The 20,743-nt window shown below is 41.0% G+C and overlaps 1 protein-coding gene across 1 annotated transcript; it reads left to right on the top strand.

Annotated features, from left to right (window-relative positions):
• Nucleotides 1–615: 615 nt before the first annotated feature.
• Nucleotides 616–6,142, top strand: LOC133135523 (uncharacterized). Its single transcript, XM_061252584.1, has 2 exons — nucleotides 616–722; nucleotides 3,458–6,142. The coding sequence occupies exon 2, from the start codon at nucleotides 3,471–3,473 to the stop codon at nucleotides 5,547–5,549; it is 2,079 nt and encodes a 692-aa protein (XP_061108568.1). The 5' UTR covers nucleotides 616–722; nucleotides 3,458–3,470; the 3' UTR covers nucleotides 5,550–6,142.
• Nucleotides 6,143–20,743: the final 14,601 nt, after the last annotated feature.

The raw sequence follows: 20,743 nt of genomic DNA on the forward strand, positions 1-20,743 counted from the left end.
AGAGCGTCTGCCACATACCAATGATGTGCTGTAGTGTAATGCCCCAGCTTCCAACAGACCATGTGATTTCTCGGAAAAACTTAGCCTTGTTGCTATGTCAGCTGTGGCAGGCACAAGTGCTCCATCTTTCTCTGTGTAAAGTGCAGGATGCATGCAAATATAATTCCATATTTGATCCTTTGTGGGATATATATATATATATATATATATATATATATATATATATATATATATATATATATATATATATATACCCACTCACTGAGCACTTTATTAGGAACACTTGTATCTAATCACCTATTTACACGTAGCAGTGCAATGCATACAATCATGTAGATACCGGTCAGGGGCTTCAGTTAATAATAACATCAACCATCAGAATGGAGGGAAATGTAATCTAAGTGACTTTGACCGTGAAATGATTGTTGGTGCCAGACATGGTGGCTTGATAAGAGCGTCTGCCAAATGGCAATAAAAATGTAAAAATTAAAATTAAAAATTTTGATCATAACCATCAACCAACCAACATATTATGTAAGACTTTCCGAGAAATCACGTGATCTATAGAACACCCGTTGCGCCCCCTCCCCTTCTCATGCAGACAGCCCCTCCCACCAGGAGTACAGACCCCAGTATAAAGCCACCCGCTCAAGGTCCACTGATATGCTTCCAGGGTGAAGACTTACGAAGAAATAGTCTTCGCTGCTACATTTTGGACACAGGTGAGCTCTTTCTCAATATCAAAGGCTAAACAGTCCCACCAGGATCTCGCAGAGTGTTTTTTGGGGAATTATTATATATTCAAGTGAGTAGACATCAACTACGCTACGGGAGCCGAGTCTTATGCTAGCCTAATTAACAAGTCTAGTGTTTGCGCGAGATGAGAAACACCCCCACCATTAGCTCAAGTGCGAATGTGTCTGATCCACTATTCAGCTGCAATCTGAATGACAGGGGATATGAAAATGGGCGGCGTGTTTTAGGACAAGAAACAGCCTCTATTCTCATAGAGGAAACTTCATCATCTAGTATCTTCTTATGAGCAAACAATTACACAACCCCAATCTCCAATATTGTAAGAAATATATTGATACATTTTTATTTGTTATTTTAAAGTTTATATTGGAAGGCCAACATTGCAGTCTGTGATGTCAGTGAGTTTATTATGAACCATAACGCGAAATATGCTCGCTCATGTAGCCTACATTATTTTCATATTTTCAAGGTTCACCGAATGCAGAGATCTGTGTTCTACATCCATATGTGACTATTCAATAAATTAGGAAATAGACCAGACCAGCGAATGCGGGTACTTTGACGTACACGCCCCTTCTCGGGGGCAATTATAACACAGCGGGTATAGGGTATTTTACAACAATATCCATTATATTTTTGAATTATATTTCTGACAAGCTGAAAGGCTTTTGAGTATTTCCATTCTAAGTAGACGATGAGTAGTTTTTGATCGATTGACAGCTAGCTATCTCCGTGTGTTGTATAGCCTATAATTTGTATAGATAGATATATCGACAGATTGCCTCAGCACCAGTGTCAACTAACGTTAGCCGGCTAGCTAGCTCAGTGTCTTGTAGCCTATATAATGGCTGGTGTCAAACAAAGCTCTTGTTCTCAAAAACTACTGATCGTAAAAATGTCAACTTAGAACGGAAATGCTCAAAAGACTTTCAGCTTGTCGAAAATATAATTTACAATATATCTTTTATTGTTGTCAATAGATATAGGTAATTTCGGGGAAATACCCTATTCCCGCTGTGTTATACTTGCCCCCAAGAAGGGCGTGTACGTAGAAGTACCCGGATTCACTGGTCTGGTCTATTTCTTTCCATTCGCCTGCGTGGTGTAAAAATGCCCTTAAAGCACAAAAGTGGGTCACAAAAAGGATAAAAAGACCGAGAGGAAAAGGTAGCAACGCTACCTGGATGGATTTAAAAATAAATAATCGTCGCAATCATTGCACCTGGCGACGGCAAAACTTTGCAGATAAGATAGCAAGGTAGATATAGCCGACTGTACTCTTTCAGGTGAAATAGTTATTTTGTGCAAAGCTATCTTCTGCTGAAAGTAAGGCAACCACAAAACTGAACACGATAGATCAAGCCCAGTTGAAAGCAGGCCAATCATGTGATAGATTTTCACAAGTTCCCAAGACAGTAAACCCACAGCCAAAACGAACATTATCATTGTTTTCTGGTTACCAGATTATCCACTGCAACAGGGAAAATGAAAAAAATGTGTTTGTTTGTTCGTTTGTTTTTCCAGTGTAACATAAATTAAGTTACAATGGAAATGATACTGGGACCTATCATAAAGTAAAATCTGTTCTGCATGTAAATGGATGGCAAAACATGTAAGCAATGTTGTTGGCTAGCTGGTTAGGGTAAATTATCTCCAAAAGATATCTTCGCTGCACATAAGTTATTTGGGAATGTAAAAAATACCAAAAGAAAATGTGAAAGCATTTGGAAATACATCTGACCACACTTTTGCCGATTAGCTACTGATTTGGCTAGAACTATATTCTTAGATGTGAGCACAGAGCTAACCTGCTGCACATGAACCTGGAATGCTTGGAGGTCGGAAGTTCTTTTAACTAAAAAATTCCGACCTACAATTGTGAAAGAGGCGTAGGTCTCTTGTGTAATTTATTTTCTTTTTTCTTTACGATTTGGCAAATCTGTGTGTAAAACACATGCTTAACACCCTAGTCACATTGTAGGTTAGCTACCATGCTACCATGTGTAAATTCATAATAATTTAACCGAAAACAAGATATTAAAAATATTTCACGAAAAAGGGTAGAAATTGTTGGCCTAGGCCAGGGGTCCTCACTCCTGGTCCTGGAGAGCCGCAGGGTGTGCTGGGGTCCTCACTCCTGGTCCTGGAGAGCTGCAGGGTGTGCTGGCTTTCGTTGTTACTTGGCATTAATTGATCAATGAAAGCCGTTGATTACACAGTTAACTCACTTCACCTGGTTTTTTGGGTCTGAATCGGTTGCTTATTTTAAGGTGGAGACGAAAGCCAGCACACCCTGCGGCTCTCCAGGACCAGGGTTGTCGACCCCTGGCCTAGGCAAATTAAGTCCATGACGATGGCAAGGGTGGGCTCACAACAGCTGTGCAGTAGAGTGCTCACATTTGCCACCTGGTGATTTGCCATCGTCTCTGGTGATTACAGTGGGAACTATAGGCTCAATTTAATGACAAGACAAACATCTAGTCTAACTCTAGTGTAATAACAGACTCAGTTGCTACTTTACTAGATACAGCTATAAAGTTGTATAGTTGGCCATGCACCCAGCAACCCCATTTCATAAATTACATTTTTTTCACAAACAAGCTTTATACATACACCCTCTGGTTAAGTCACAATGTGGTGGCCACACATACACAAGCATTGTATTAACAGGTTGGTAACAAACTGTTTTATGTTTCTCTAGGAAGGAAAAAACCATGGCAAGCTCAATTGTTAAAGTGACAAAAGGTCTCACTAAAGCAGCAGACTGCCGAGAGGACACCAAACTCCTGATGCAGCCGTATGCCAACTGGGAGGAGTACCTGACACCAGCACCAATGTCCATAGCCATTTTGGGAGAGCTGGTCTTCATCTCCTCAAATACAGATTTTTCTATTCGTAAAGGGGGCCCAGAAGGTGGTTTCAAATATGCCAAATACCCTGACTCATTCCGTGCTTGCCTCATGCAAGTGTGCAATTCTGGGTGGCGTGCATTCAATGAGGCACACAAGAATATGGACCAGATTCGTCTCTACACCAGCAGTGTACCAAACTACATTCAGACGGCAGTGAAGATACTTCTCCAGGATGATGACGACCTTGTGCAGGCCATGCTCCCAGACCAGCTGGATAACATTAAGAACATAGCTGATGACTGCCTGCAACTGGCTGAGTCAACAGAGGAAAGGTTCACTGACGTCATTGAACTCATCCATGAGCTCCTTGAAAGTTGCACCAGTGCAAAACAGGTGTATGGGGCTGAATTGGAGGAAGTCAGAAAGAAGATTGACGAATCAAAACTAAGGCAAGCAGCTTCAGAGGAGGCCAACAAACGTGCCGACCTGGCCTTCAAGAACATGAGCAAGCAGCTGGAGGAGGCACAGGAGAGCTTCAAAACATCAATGGCCTCAATTCCCAGTGGCTGGGAAATGATTGGAATGAATTTTGTAGAAGCAATGGCTGACAGTGTCACATCAGTTTTTTCCGGGATTGCATCCATAATTACTGCGCCAGTGGTAGTTCCTAAAAAGATATATAATGCTTTTGGGAAGACAAAATCATCGCGACTACCGCAAACAGAAAATGATCAAATCTCAGAAAACAATATTTATTCCAAATCAAATTATATCATGTCCTTAGTGGGCAGGCTCGATGGTTGTTTTGATGAAGGCGAAATCAATTGGTCTGAAATAGTTGATGACAAAACTAAGGTACCAAATACCAATTGGGTAAAGGACCAATTTCTGGAAATCAAAAAATCTATAAAAGAGGAAAGGCAATGCGACGCAAAAAAAAAGGCTTTGGCATTGTGCACCTCGGCCATCACTATCTGCGATAAACTGGAAAAACAAGCACCTAAAGCAGAGCGCAATGATGCCAAAACAGCAGAGATTATAGGACTGATGAAAACTCTGAGGAAACATGCAATGGTTTTTGATACCAAGAGCAAATCTGCGACTAATTCCTCAGCATTCCCTGTAACACTACCACAAATATCTCAAACTCGAGAAAATAGTTCAGGCTCCAAGTCTGCAGGCCAGATGGCCTCAGATAATGCCCGCTTTCGAATAGAGCAGAGCAGAGCCCAGCTTGACAAAGTGAGGGACGTATATGAGAAGTGTGCTGACAACATGGAGAAAAACAGGAAAGAGATGACTGAAATTCTTGTCACCATGAGAAACTGTGAAGTCAAAGAGATAGACTTCACCACAACAATAAGAATTCTGTCTGAGGGTCTTCGAGCGATGGGAAAGGTGAAGGAGCAGTGGCAGAAGCTGGTGCGCTTCTTCCAGATGGTTTCCAACCTCATGAAAACCAGCCTGACCAAGTCCCTGGAAGATTTCGCTAAAACAGGTGAGAAGGCATCCAACACAACATTGAAATACTCTTCAAAAATGTTTTTGAAAGACATGATCTACAACCAAGCTTTCTATGCGTCCAACATTGCCAGCCTGGTTAATATGATCGCAGGGACATACACTGAGGTGTCTGACAAGTATCTGATGGATCCAGTGAGCAGATTGAGCAAACTCATGTGTTTGGAGGTCGGAAACACAGAGTTCGACAGTGAACGATTACAATTTGCAGATTCCTGTGAGGTAGCTGAAAAAGGAATAAGAAATCTTGTGATGAAAAATAAAGATAACTTTGAAAGGAAGACCATGCAAAGGCTGGAGAAAATCGAGAGTGGGCTGATGGCTGTGCTACCTCCAGAATCAGAAGAGAAGAAAAGGGAAATTCAGGAGGCAGTTGAAATCGCATCCAAGGAAGATGAGGAAGAAGATCAATACGCTTGAAGGTGCCATGGCAACCTGAACAACCTGAAGAGCAGCGAGCAAATAATATATCCACATGTCTTGACTCCTGATTTGGACATAGTCCTAATTCAACAGACAAATTACAGTTCTTAAATACAAATTGTATATGATGTTTAAATCATGTCAACTTTTTGGCATGTCTCAGTTAGTTTGTGGTGTGCCAAATAAGAATAGAACAGTTTAAGGCATCACCTTAATGATTAAGTTTATTATTAGGAAAATTCTGCTCCATGGATCAGATACTTTTCATTTTAGTAATTCATTACTTTTAGTAATTCTGGCTTCTGCTGTAGTTTGTGAATGTTTATGCCCTATTCTTCTCCCTCACAGACAACTCATAATGGTTAAGCACATATAAAGCCCCAGCCAAGTTCAGTGGAATAGAATAAGTGTGGGTTTACTCAATACAATTCTGCACATAAACTACATTCACCTTTTTTGAAATAGGTTTCAAAATTAGCCTCTCTGCACTTTGTACAACTGATGTGTTTCAAAAGACATGTATTTCAAAAATGTATTAATTGTATAAATGGCACTATCACATCAATAATAAATGCTTAATTTGATTTGAACTTAATGGACAGTCCTTTATTTTTGGTTCACTGCCTTGAACTGAGTTTCCCAAAGACAGTATCTTCATCCCACCACTAGATGGCAAAGAATTAAATTGCCATCATATACTTTATTGGCTTGACCTTATGTCCCAGTTAGCTAAAAGTTTTAGTTAAAAATTACGCATGTGTCCAATTTCATTACCTGCACTGGAAAGGTTTTTCATACTTTTGTTAATGAAAGGGGTTTAAAACTGAAAGCTTGAATCTTCTAGTAAAGCAGGATTTACATCAGGACTCAGCGGACTGGAGTCTGTGCCCATGGTGGAGTCAGAGGCAGTGTGCCAGTCCAGGACTCAACACACACTGGGGCAGGAGCATCATGAGTCAGTCATATTTGCTCAAAACAAATATTTCCTCAAAGCAGAAACGTACCCACAATGCAACACATGAAGAACTTCAGAGACTGATTCATCTGAACATGGTAAATCGATGATGACCATGTTCACTGGAAGTATGTTCACACAAAGCCTCATATGTATATGGTCTCACACAGTGTGCAACTGGAGTCAGGTTTTCCCACAAGTGGATTCTGAAGATTCATTTGGATTCCTCATGTCTGAAAAATGATCTGGATGAACTCTAATAATCCTAAATCCAGATTTATGTTAATTTATGTATCTTCACATGCCAGAAATGTGGGTGTCATCTTTGATTCTGACCTCTGATATAATATATAATATATGCACATAAACTATGTTGTCAAATGGAGCTTCTTGCAGCTCAGAACAATCAGAAAAATTCAATAGTTTCTCTCATTTCATGAAACAAGATCCATGCTTTGGATTAATGTATTTAAACGTTCCATGACACTCTTCTCAAAGAGTAGGGGGTTCCCCGGTGTCCTGGCTAAATTCCCAACCCTGGCTCTCTCAACCTGCCACCTGATCATCCCCTGATTCAATTGGCAAAAAAAATAAAAAATGTTCTCTCCCTCCACCTCCACTGGTGTGTGGTGAGTGTCCTGGTGCAAAATGGCCGCTCAGGTGCGTATACTGTGTATTGTTCCAACCAATTGCCTTGTTTTTAATTGGCTGACAGCTCGATAAATGACTGAACGTGGGTACACATTTGCACCTTGTCCAGCACCATCAAGAGTCCAACTAACCTTGCATACATATTTGCGAAGTTAGTGTTTGACATTTTCCAAAAGACATTGAAACCAAATAAGTCTTCACGACGCCTGTCATGTCATCGATGTAGGCATTCATTTGTTAATGTGGCCGTTCACACTTGCTCAATATGAAAACATACATTAAGTTTGTCTATACAGTATGAGTTAACTAACTTTAGACTGCTGGCTGTCAAAATGGGCTCACTACGCGGTGACAGATGGCAGAATGTAAGCGATGAAATGGCGATTACAAGTCCCAATGTGTCACATCAAGATAAACCCACCAGTGATCAAAATAATTCACCAAAGATTCGATCAGTGAGTCATATCGTGAGTGTCTGTTACAATGTCTGCTCGAATCGGAATGCGTAATGTCTAAGATGTATTTGAAAACCTGCGAATATCACAAATAAAGAAGTTTTCATCACTAGCGCAGCTACCGTGGTTACATGGTGAGGAATGAAGGTGGCTGGGTATAGTATCCACTGATGTGGGGGCAGTCTGGCAGTTTCCCCACTAATGGGTAAGATGTTACAACTGTTAGACTTTACGATAAAATCACATGATCCATTGGACGCCGGTTGCGCCCCCTCGCTTTCTCGTGCAGACGGCTACCCCCACAAGTACAGACCCCAGCATATAAAGCCACCCGCTCACAACCGGTGTCTCTCGAGGCGTGTATCCAGTCTGAAGACTTATTACGAAGACGTAGCCTGCGCTGAAGTTGTTCATGTTTCGCTATGTTCTGCGACGTTTGTTGTGCCGTTAGCCCGCTGGCTATTTTATCATCGATGGTGACATATTCGGCAGCTAGCGGTTTTTATATGCAAATTATATGGAATTTTAGAAATCATGCTCTTGCAGATCGTGACTCAAGCTTGTCCGGTATGTCTACTGCTTCGATTCGCACATTAAGCGTTGGGAGATGTAGCCTATTCTGAAAATGTAGTTCAGGTACGGGGACTTCCGGTTGAGCAATGTAGTGGAAGGACGCGTGGTTTTTTCACCAAAAAATATTCTCGCTCAATAAATAAATAATAAAATAAAAGGGAAAACAAAATAATCACTCCCCGGCCAAGTCAAGATAATGCGTACCTTTGCTACTTTGCTACTAGCTAAAATTATAGCTATATACAGGAGGAATTTAATCCCGAAAAATGAATGGCTTTGGTTGAAGAAAAGGGTGGGGACGAGTAACCACTTCACACTTGGTGCAAGAAACTCCGTGAAGTTGTTTCTGCGCGGTGTGTGACAGATTAAATTCTGATGAGTCTATAAGATTGAACATGGTTAGAATTCTGTCCTAATGAGCTATTATTGTGATGATCTTGGCAAAATTGTGACCGCATCTTGCATAATCACAACAAATTCTATCCCCCTTACAAAACGTATCCCCCTCTGCATCGGCAAGCTAGCGATGCTTTTGTGAATATGTAGTGCTTCATATGTAATATCTCGGTTATTTATATATATTGAACCACGATATATGCTACATCTAGCTAGATAGATAGACATATCCTAGCTAGCTAGGAATAAAAAAACAGCTATGGCTTATCTTCCTAGTTAGCGAGCGATCTATCCGCCTGACTGTCCGCTAGCTAGATATTTTTTATTTTGCTAGCTAGGAAGCTAACTTAAATATATCTACCTATGTCGTGCTTATCTACTTCTCTACATATATTTATTGCCGAATGGTTTGCTGTCCGTTTCACTAACTAGCTAGCGGTACTGATATTAGTCCACCGAGAGACGAGCACTATCTATCTCTATCGCTATCTTAAACTGTAGGGAAATGTATGTTTCGCTAACTTACATACAGCGGACTGAATAAATGCTTATTGACAGAGTAATGACTAAGCGTATGCACGCTGTCGACTTGACGCTAACTCATGACGTTGATTTACGCATGAGGGGAACGTAACCGGAAACGTGACCCTGGAGGGGATAAGTTTTGTAAGGGGGATAGAAGAGGTCTAGGATTCGAATCCCGGTCGGGAATCCCGAGAGTTTGCATGTTCTCCCCGTGTTCGCGTGGGTTTCCTCCCACAGTCCAAGGACCTGCAGGTTAGGCTGATTGGAGAGTCTAAATTGCCTGTGGGTATGAGTGTTTGAGTGAATGGTGTGTGTACTGTCCAGGATGTATTCTTGCCTTTCGCCTATGCTGGGATAGGCTCCAGCCCCCCTGCGACCCTGGTCAGGATAAGCGGGTTAAGATAATGGATGGATGGATCTAACATATTCAGTATTTCCCGCAGTGGTTTATGGCGGACCACCTTCAGAAAAAATGGCCCCACTTTAACCATCGTTGGATTAAAAAATGAAAAATAAAAATACGAAATAAGAAATCCGACATCCAACAGCAGCATTTGGCGCTTTAAAATTACATTGCGCAGTTTGTCAGTGAATCATTATCAAATTGTAACTCCATACAATACCATCCATCCATTATCTGAACCTGCTTATCCTGAACAGGGTCACAGGGGGGCTGGAGCCTATCCCAACATACATTGGGCAAAAGGCAGGAATACACCCTGGACAGGTCACCAGTCCATCGCAGGGCACACACACCATTCACTCACACACTCATACCTACAGGCAATTTAGACTCTCCAATCAGCCTAACCTGCATGTCTTTGGACTGTGGGAGGAAACCGGAGTACCCAGAGGAAACCCACACAGACATGGGGAGAACATGCAAACTCCGCACAGAGAGGCCCCGGCCGACGGGGATTCGAACCCAGGACCTCCTTGCTGTGAGGCGGCAGTGCTACCTACTGCACCATCCGTGCCGCCCATACAATACCAGCATAACTAATAATATTTCGCTAACTATTAACCTAATTGTTTTAACCTAATTGTTTTGTCGTCATTTATAAGTAGACTAGCGGCTGTTTAGAGTATTTAAATTAAACTAATTTAAATAGCCTACCTACACCAGCGCACCCCCCATTTCAGATTATTCTGAACAATACATTTAAGGAACATCATTTGTTCGTGCTTTAAACCCTGCAATATTGAAACTACAGCAAAACTGCAATTTCAATCCTACTACAGCCTTAGATTTTAGCTCTGTGACATTTGGTAGCCTACCACATGTAGAAGATGGACCTAGAATGAACATACCGTTACTGCGTGCACAGCTAACAGTCTTCCCCTCGCCCGCTCGGGGTAAAGTGGGCATTACACAAACTCTTCACATGTGGCCTATTCAATTTGCAGAAGTAGAACCTTTCTTTGCTTATAATATTCCTTCTTCTTACTTTTGTTAAATGTAGTCACCTGATTTCTCAATTTACAGTAATTTAATCTATCCTCTAATAAACTAGAGTTTGTTTGTCATTAGTGTATTAGTGGAAATATATACTGCTCTACAGTGTGGAACTGCAGTAATGCAGTGCCTGTGTAAATTAAGCACTGCCACCTAGTGGGGGTTCAATGTATTTCACCAATCATAGCATGACTGCTTCAGTGCAGAAACCTAGGGCCTCATTTATAAAACTCTGCGTCGAATCCACACAAAATGTTGGCGTACGTAGAAAAGAGGAAATGTTCGGAAGCCAAAAAATATTGCGATCTATTGCCAACGCCTGCCAGTGCGCAATTTCCTTTTATAAATCCCCCTAATACTTTGAATTGTCCATACATGCACGAGCCCAACACACCGCCTAGTTCACTCCTAAAATTACCCATACATGGTTAAAGAAACAACCTTAATTAATATTGATAAGCATAGAACTGTCCTTGATGAGCCCAATGTAGACTATGTCTGTGAATGGCATCTCAGAGCGCAAAGCTAAGAGAAACTTAGAAAGATGAATAAGAAAGATACCTTGGAATATGATGTAATTGATTCACAAAAACAAATTTGTCCTCGTTTACATGGTTAACCAAACTGAGTTGTAAACGTTTACAAAAAATTGCTAACTGATAACAGATATTTTTTTCTGAAGCTGAAATGGTTTAAAAGAAATGCACGGTCACCACCATCCGTATTATTGTGGTTTAAGCAATATTGCAATACGCTGTTTAGATTCTAAACTAGAAGTCAATCTGCGGCCATTTCAGGGGGTTAAGAATGGAAACACCGCAGATAGTTGAATTCTAGGATAGTTATCAAATAATTTCTGTGTTTTCTGTAGCTGTTGGTTCACTTACGGCTTATTGTATGGCGTTTCTTCATCCGTGTTTATTTGTTAACACGCAAATTCAAACTACCGGATAACTGAACATAGCTTTCCACTATGCGGTATCTACATAAAAATAAATAAAGCAATACATTATCATTAGGCTATTTATCCATTGAATATTGAAAGTGAAAATATCCTGCTTTCAGCGAAAAATTTACCTTGTTAATCTTACAACCACAATTGTCCCGCGCCATATAAAATGCATTGGCAAAGTTTACCATTACATAAAAATATATCAAATTGTATAGAGACCTGTATTGGCATAGATTATCATAAGACCAGTCACCTATGGTGTAATAGGTGGTAAACTCAGTGTCATACAGCATATTTACAGATTTCATGCCAATCAAGTCTGTCTGGCAGAAGCCATAGGGAAGAGGGATGAAAACATGAAGAATTCTTATTTTAATCGATGCATTAAAATCGACCAGTGGTGTGGTGTCCTTATTGCGATATGAGTGCAATTCAAAAACTGATGATTTATCACATCCCTACCTGGTGTGGTGTCCTTATTGCGATATGAGTGCATTACAAAAACTGATGATTTATCACATCCCTACCTGGTGTGGTGTCCTTATTGCGATATGAGTGCATTACAAAAACTGATGATTTATCACATCCCTACCTGGGGTGGTGTCCTTATTGCGATATGAGTGCATTACAAAAACTGATGATTTATCACATCCCTACCTGGTGTGGTGTCCTTATTGCGATATGAGTGCATTACAAAAACTGATGATTTATCACATCCCTACCTGGTGTGGTGTCCTTATTGCGATATGAGTGCATTACAAAAACTGATGATTTATCACATCCCTACCTGGTGTGGTGTCCTTATTATGATATGAGTGCATTACAAAAACTGATGATTTATCACATCCCTACCTGGTGTGGTGTCCTTATTACGATATGAGTGCATTACAAAAACTGATGATTTATCACATCCCTACCTGGGGTGGTGTCCTTATTGCGATATGAGTGCATTACAAAAACTGATGATTTATCACATCCCTACCTGGTGTGGTGTCCTTATTGCGATATGAGTGCATTACAAAAACTGATGATTTATCACATCCCTACCTGGGGTGGTGTCCTTATTGCGATATGAGTGCATTACAAAAACTGATGATTTATCACATCCCTACCTGGTGTGGTGTCCTTATTGCGATATGAGTGCATTACAAAAACTGATGATTTATCACATCCCTACCTGGTGTGGTGTCCTTATTGCGATATGAGTGCATTACAAAAACTGATGATTTATCACATCCCTACCTGGTGTGGTGTCCTTATTGCGATATGAGTGCATTACAAAAACTGATGATTTATCACATCCCTACCTGGTGTGGTGTCCTTATTGCGATATGAGTGCATTACAAAAACTGATGATTTATCACATCCCTACCTGGTGTGGTGTCCTTATTGCGATATGAGTGCATTACAAAAACTGATGATTTATCACATCCCTACCTGGTGTGGTGTCCTTATTGCGATATGAGTGCATTACAAAAACTGATGATTTATCACATCCCTACCTGGGGTGGTGTCCTTATTGCGATATGAGTGCATTACAAAAACTGATGATTTATCACATCCCTACCTGGTGTGGTGTCCTTATTGCGATATGAGTGCATTACAAAAACTGATGATTTATCACATCCCTACCTGGGGTGGTGTCCTTATTGCGATATGAGTGCATTACAAAAACTGATGATTTATCACATCCCTACCTGGTGTGGTGTCCTTATTGCGATATGAGTGCATTACAAAAACTGATGATTTATCACATCCCTACCTGGTGTGGTGTCCTTATTGCGATATGAGTGCATTACAAAAACTGATGATTTATCACATCCCTACCTGGGGTGGTGTCCTTATTGCGATATGAGTGCATTACAAAAACTGATGATTTATCACATCCCTACCTGGTGTGGTGTCCTTATTGCGCTATGAGTGCATTACAAAAACTGATGATTTATCACATCCCTACCTGGGGTGGTGTCCTTATTGCGATATGAGTGCATTACAAAAACTGATGATTTATCACATCCCTACCTGGTGTGGTGTCCTTATTGCGATATGAGTGCATTACAAAAACTGATGATTTATCACATCCCTACCTGGTGTGGTGTCCTTATTGCGATATGAGTGCATTACAAAAACTGATGATTTATCACATCCCTACCTGGTGTGGTGTCCTTATTGCGATATGAGTGCATTACAAAAACTGATGATTTATCACATCCCTACCTGGTGTGGTGTCCTTATTGCGATATGAGTGCATTACAAAAACTGATGATTTATCACATCCCTACCTGGGGTGGTGTCCTTATTGCGATATGAGTGCATTACAAAAACTGATGATTTATCACATCCCTACCTGGTGTGGTGTCCTTATTGCGATATGAGTGCATTACAAAAACTGATGATTTATCACATCCCTACCTGGTGTGGTGTCCTTATTGCGATATGAGTGCATTACAAAAACTGATGATTTATCACATCCCTACCTGGTGTGGTGTCCTTATTGCGATATGAGTGCATTACAAAAACTGATGATTTATCACATCCCTACCTGGTGTGGTGTCCTTATTGCGATATGAGTGCATTACAAAAACTGATGATTTATCACATCCCTACCTGGTGTGGTGTCCTTATTGCGATATGAGTGCATTACAAAAACTGATGATTTATCACATCCCTACCTGGTGTGGTGTCCTTATTGCGATATGAGTGCATTACAAAAACTGATGATTTATCACATCCCTACCTGGTGTGGTGTCCTTATTGCGATATGAGTGCATTACAAAAACTGATGATTTATCACATCCCTACCTGGTGTGGTGTCCTTATTGCGATATGAGTGCATTACAAAAACTGATGATTTATCACATCCCTACCTGGGGTGGTGTCCTTATTGCGATATGAGTGCATTACAAAAACTGATGATTTATCACATCCCTACCTGGGGTGGTGTCCTTATTGCGATATGAGTGCATTACAAAAACTGATGATTTATCACATCCCTACCTGGTGTGGTGTCCTTATTGCGATATGAGTGCATTACAAAAACTGATGATTTATCACATCCCTACCTGGTGTGGTGTCCTTATTGCGATATGAGTGCATTACAAAAACTGATGATTTATCACATCCCTACCTGGTGTGGTGTCCTTATTGCGATATGAGTGCATTACAAAAACTGATGATTTATCACATCCCTACCTGGTGTGGTGTCCTTATTGCGATATGAGTGCATTACAAAAACTGATGATTTATCACATCCCTACCTGGTGTGGTGTCCTTATTGCGATATGAGTGCATTACAAAAACTGATGATTTATCACATCCCTACCTGGTGTGGTGTCCTTATTGCGATATGAGTGCATTACAAAAACTGATGATTTATCACATCCCTACCTGGTGTGGTGTCCTTATTGCGATATGAGTGCATTACAAAAACTGATGATTTATCACATCCCTACCTGGTGTGGTGTCCTTATTGCGATATGAGTGCATTACAAAAACTGATGATTTATCACATCCCTACCTGGTGTGGTGTCCTTATTGCGATATGAGTGCATTACAAAAACTGATGATTTATCACATCCCTACCTGGTGTGGTGTCCTTATTGCGATATGAGTGCATTACAAAAACTGATGATTTATCACATCCCTACCTGGTGTTTACCGCTGTAAATTACGCTTTGATGTTGGCTTGTTCACCCGCGGTTTATGCACTTGTTTTACCTAAATGTTTTTACTTGTTTTAGCCTAAATTATTTGTATGTATCTATGTTCCTCTGTACCTTGCTGTGTGTAATGCAACATCTGTGTTATTTGTTATATTGTAAGCCTTTTTGGCCAGGACTCCCTTGTAAAAGAGATGTAAATCGCAATGGGACTATTTCCTGAAAATAAAATATATATATTGTCTGTATTTCACTACTTTGCCTGCAAGGTCGCTATTTCCCTCCTCCTCCATAATGTGCATACATATGGGTCAAAGTTTCCATAAATGTGCGCCAATTTCCGTGTCAAGTTTAATATATATATAAATCCCAATTTATGTTTAGAAAGTGGCGTACGAATATTTCAAGCCCTTTTTTTCTGCGTACGCAATGGTTATAAATGAGACCCCTGCAGGGCCGCAGTGTCTGCAGGTTTAACTCCAGTCCTGGAGGGCCGCAGTGCCTGCGGGTTTAACTCCATTCCTGCAGGGGGCGCTGTGTCTGCAGGGCGTAGATAACATTTCAGAAGTGATAGTGACATTTGGCAGGAAGTCTGGACGTCACTACATGCAAACTACTTGCATCCTTTCCAATATGTGGCTTAACTTTTGGCACCTCTAATATGAGTAGCTTTAGTGCTGGAACCCAATTTTCGTGGTATTATTCTAATTATTTATCAATTCTTTTGGGCTGTATTTGTAAAAACGCTTGACAGGTATAAATAACATGGTGTGTTTATACTGTATACTGTAGTAGTCGTATACTGAACTACTTGAACGTGGCGTATCGGATAACGTTACCGTTACATCATACAGGGAATTAATTATTCTGAATCTGATTATGCTAGGTAACGTTAGCTCATTTGGATAACATTGACGTTAGCTAGCTACACTTTAAGACATCTCTCATTATAATTTAACGTAAAACCCATTCGTAAAACTAAAATTACTGTGGCATAACACTGTAGATAAAATACAGGTGAAGATCTCCATGGGGAAATATCGTTGTTCAAACCAATTTTGCTGTGTGCCAGAAGACATGTCATAGCTAGGAGAAAAGCAGTAACAGTGGGTGACATACTAGCACTGGGACTCGAAATGAACAAGGCGCGCATATCCCATGCGTAAAGCTCTTGTTAGGGACGTCACTTTTGCTGTGCGAGCTGTTGCCATGCCAGGCAGCTGCATAATCAGCATGGTCGTAGATCACATCTGAGAGTCATGTTTGGCTCGTGTTGGTGTAGGTTTAGTTGTTTAGTTCGTAAAGCGGTATTGGCAAAATCGCATGTTTAAAAAAGTAGTAGGGACGTGACACTACCTACTATATATGAACCTACGCCCGTGCGTGTGTGAGTGCGATAGGAAGGTAGCCAAGGGCGGGACCGGCGGTGGGATCGCTCCGGGGCCGGGGTGCGGAGAAGCCTGTGCTGTGCTATTGTATTATTGTATTGATGAACCGGGAGACAATATTTACTCATGCTAAAAAAATACCTTTGATTTGCACTGCATATCTCCCCCATGGTTACAAACCAATTACGTGTTTTTCCTATTTTTTAGTTAGGCAGTAGAGCAAATGGCTGACAAGTTAATGTTTTCAGAGGTGAAATAAAAATTTTAAAAAGGTCGCTTCTATTATCTGTAATTGATCTATCGCGTTCAATGACGCGATTACCTCACTGCGCGTCAGCTAGCAAGCACGAGTGATGGATAAAGGAGGAACTGTAAAACGCAGCAAAACTACCAGAGGTAGATCAGTTTTTTAAGTAGCAACTGCCTTCGGCGATGTATGCGCTCCCTTGACTGCCACTTTCACCTGACGACAGCCAAACGCTCGTTTTCGAAACTAAAAACTTATCAAGAACTGCTTAAGGAGCAAAATGGGACAAGAGAGACTAAGTGGGTTATGAACAGCAAGTTGCGCTGGGTGTCCTTTTAAATGAGTGAGCAGCATTTTTGCTTTTTTACCGTGAAGCCATTAGTTAGAAAGAGTAATGTAATATTGTGATGTTTTTTTCCTATCTTCAAGTAACATTACTGCTCTCTGTTAGCAGGACTGGCTAGCGCTTATCCCTGTGCTTTGTCTACTGCAGGGGTGTCCAATCTTATCCAGAAAGGGCCGGTGTGTGTGCAGGTTCTTGTTTTAGCACAGGACGAAGACAGCTGATTCTACTAATCAAGGTCTTGATTAAAGACCACGAATTTGTATAATCAGGTGTGTTACTGCTGGGTTAAAACAAAAACCTGCACCCACGCCGGCCCTTTTAGGATAAGATTGGACACCTCTGGTCTACTGTCAGTGGTTCTGAATGGCTGGTACATGCGTACGGCAAGTGTGCGTGTGGGCAATGTTATTGAAGGCGAGGGGCGGCCCGGAGTATAATTTGCACCAGGACCTGATGGGTCTTAGTGTGCAAACCGCTGTTGTAACATTATTTAACACGAGGTGCTGTGAATAAACCATAATTTACTGATCAGTCTGTTTTCTGCTTTTTTCTTCCAATTTCCCTTCATAAGGCGGGTTAAGTAATTGACACATCACTGAGCATTATACAAACTCTGGACGTCTGTCTCTTTGGAGATACCCTTTCTGTATTTTGTGGTATGAGGTTATTTTGGGTAAGCTCCCATGTTTTCTCCGTAGCCATCTTGTACATAATGTTACCTACAAATCACACTCATCCCAGTGGTAGTTCCCAAGACTAGGTAGTTCTGAACTAGGAATGACGGCTTTCTCCTACTTCTTCCCATGGTCTTCTGGGAACAATATCCGAAACATACTAAAACATGGAATGATTGTCCTACCGAACATTTTAAAAGCCCATATTTAGCAGCAGGTTGCCAGTGAAAAGTGCATTCTTTAAAAAAATCAGTAATCTCTATGATTCACTGTGTTGCTTCTGTGTGTTAGACTATGTGTATATCAGTAATCTCTATGATTCACTGTGCTACTCATGAGTTAGACTATTGTTGGATACAAATCTGCAACACAATAACAGCTCTGCACAAGTGAGAGTTTCAACAGCTTTATACAATATGCATATCGGGTCCAGCGCTTCCAAAGCGGAGAACAATGCCTTGTACTTCATTACAGCTTACAATATATACACATTCTGTTGCTGGGGAGAGATGGTGCAGTCCCTGTCTCCCTCCAGTCAGCAGGCAGCACATGCATCTGTAGGGGAAAATTCACAGAACAAAAGATCTCCCTCCTAAAAGCATGAAAACAATCACAAGTCAAAATCAGACTCCACCTTAGTGAGCAGGCTGGTTCCTCCAAAGCGCTCGATGATGTATGCTAAAAGTGTATCAATATGTATGATATGTACCCTGTATAGTTTCAAACTGATTAACTGCTAAATTGTGCTAGAATTACACAGTGAGCCAGCCAGCTGGGGGGAGGCGTCTCGAACTGTCAAGGACACGGGCAGAGCGAGATATGACTTTACAGCTGATTTCTCCGGGACTCTCGATGTTTTATGCCAGAAGTGTATCTATATGCAAGTGACTTATAATCAATATATCCCATGAACACTGCTTGTTATCAAATCAAATGAACCTAGAACATTAATTATAGCTGAGCTTATGAAAACGCAAGAAACCACAGTGAAAACTGTTGAAATGAGAGCAAAGAATGCAACGTACATTTACTCCCTTAGAAGAGAATAATTAATCAAATATCTAGTCTGTATATTAGAAAAGCATATTAGAAGTGAATATTAATGAAATGTTTAGTATGTCTGTATATTTTCAATGATTACTGCTGCTTAGTTTGTCTTATAAAAGCGAAAGATACAGAGTGACGTGTATGGATGACGTGTGTGTTAGAGGGGGGGCATCCAGAACTTTATGAGGACCCTTTGCCAAGAGCAGGTGCAGGGTGAAGTGAGGAGAGGGGGAGTCCTGAACTTTGTTCGTAGTTGGCAGAACGCCCTGAACTTTGTACAGAGTTGGTAGAGCATAAGGACCGTTGGCGATTTGCCACAATGACATTGTGGGAGGAGCGTTGGGAGGAGTTATGATAAGAACAGTGTGGGTGATTAGCCAGAATGAGGTTTGAGGAGGAGTTGTAGGTGGAGTAACTGTGTATGGTGTAAAAATGACAGTCGGGGTTCAGTTCTGGAGAACTGAACCGGCTTTATGCACCTGTGCTAATAAAGTCTGAATTTCCTGAAGAACTTGCTGCCGTGGCGTCGTCTTTTCCCTCGTGAAGATGTTTTTCGACAAATTGAAGATTTGGACTCTGTCGTTTCCTAGACACGACACACCAAGAGAAACAATTCTAAGCTCTGGGGTCAATCCAGTGTGGCCCCCCTCCTTCGTGGTTAGGTGGGCTCCTGTTTTTCTGCAAGCTCTTATCTTACTGGTATTCATGCCCTATGACACATATTTGCTCACATTGCTACAGTTCAGTGGACATTTCCACTGGTAGACAGCTTCTCTCTGCACATTAGTAGAAGTGGGCACATATTAATGCTTTGCACAAAGTACACAGTTAATGCCATATGAGCTATATTTTGTGAGCCAATTAAAATTTTCCCACACTATGTGTATATCAGTAATCTCTATGATTCACTGTACTGCTTGCGTGTGTTAGACTGCATTTTACATATATAATATGCAAATACATGGTTATTTCTGGTATTTGGCAGATTCTGTTAGACTGGGACAATTGCACACACACACATACACATTCACACATTCCAGAACTCCAACATCATTCCACTGTCAGTATGTAACCTTCTTCCGTTTTTCCTGGAGGTACTTTATGGTTGAAGGTTGGTGGTTCGATCCCCGGTGTAGCCACAATAAGATCCCGTGAGCAAGGCCCTTAACCCTGCATTGCTCCAGGGGAGGACTGTTTCCTGCTTAGTCTAATCAACTGTATGTCACTCTGAATAAGAGCAAATGCCATTAATGTAATTTTTGCACCCCACTGTAATTCCCTGTATGAAGCTAGTTTCTAAGAGTAAAGCACATTTCTGCACTGGTGGAGCACTGTCTCGGGTAATTTCTCCTCTCCCTGTTAAACACCCCACCCCCAGTGATGCTGAGGAGTATGAGAGTATGTGAAAAATATATATGTCCTTTACATGCATTTTAAATAACTTGTAAGCAGAATAACCTTTGTTTTCCTGAGTCAGTCTTTAGGTGAAGGTAGCATGTTTGTTTGTGGGATGAGTATGCATACAAGGATGCAAAGTTAAGTCCACTACAGTTAAGTCCCCCCCCCAAAGCATCTCACTTTGTTTGGTCAATCTACAACCCTGCCTAGCCCCCAATCCTGTGAAATGTACCTCTTTGATCAGTACCTCTCTGTTATATCCTCTAAATCCAGTGGAAATGCATTTCCACAAATAATGTGGGATTTATCAAAGTTTTCGGATGTCAGTTTTTTCGTAGGCGCCGAACAAACTTAACGAGTGGTCTCAGCTGTTCGTATTGTGCGCAGAAATGAAAGAGCACGGTCGTAAAGCCTGTTTTGGTATTTTATTATTCCATTCATGCATATTTAGAGTGGCTAAATTATTTTA

This window comes from Conger conger, chromosome 8 (assembly GCF_963514075.1).
Source record: "Conger conger chromosome 8, fConCon1.1, whole genome shotgun sequence".
Taxonomy (NCBI): domain Eukaryota; kingdom Metazoa; phylum Chordata; class Actinopteri; order Anguilliformes; family Congridae; genus Conger; species Conger conger.

Coding starts and splice junctions, on each gene's coding strand:
- LOC133135523 (XM_061252584.1), top strand. CDS start 3,471: ATGGCAAGCTCAATTGTTAAAGTGACAAAAGGTCTCACTAAAGCAGCA.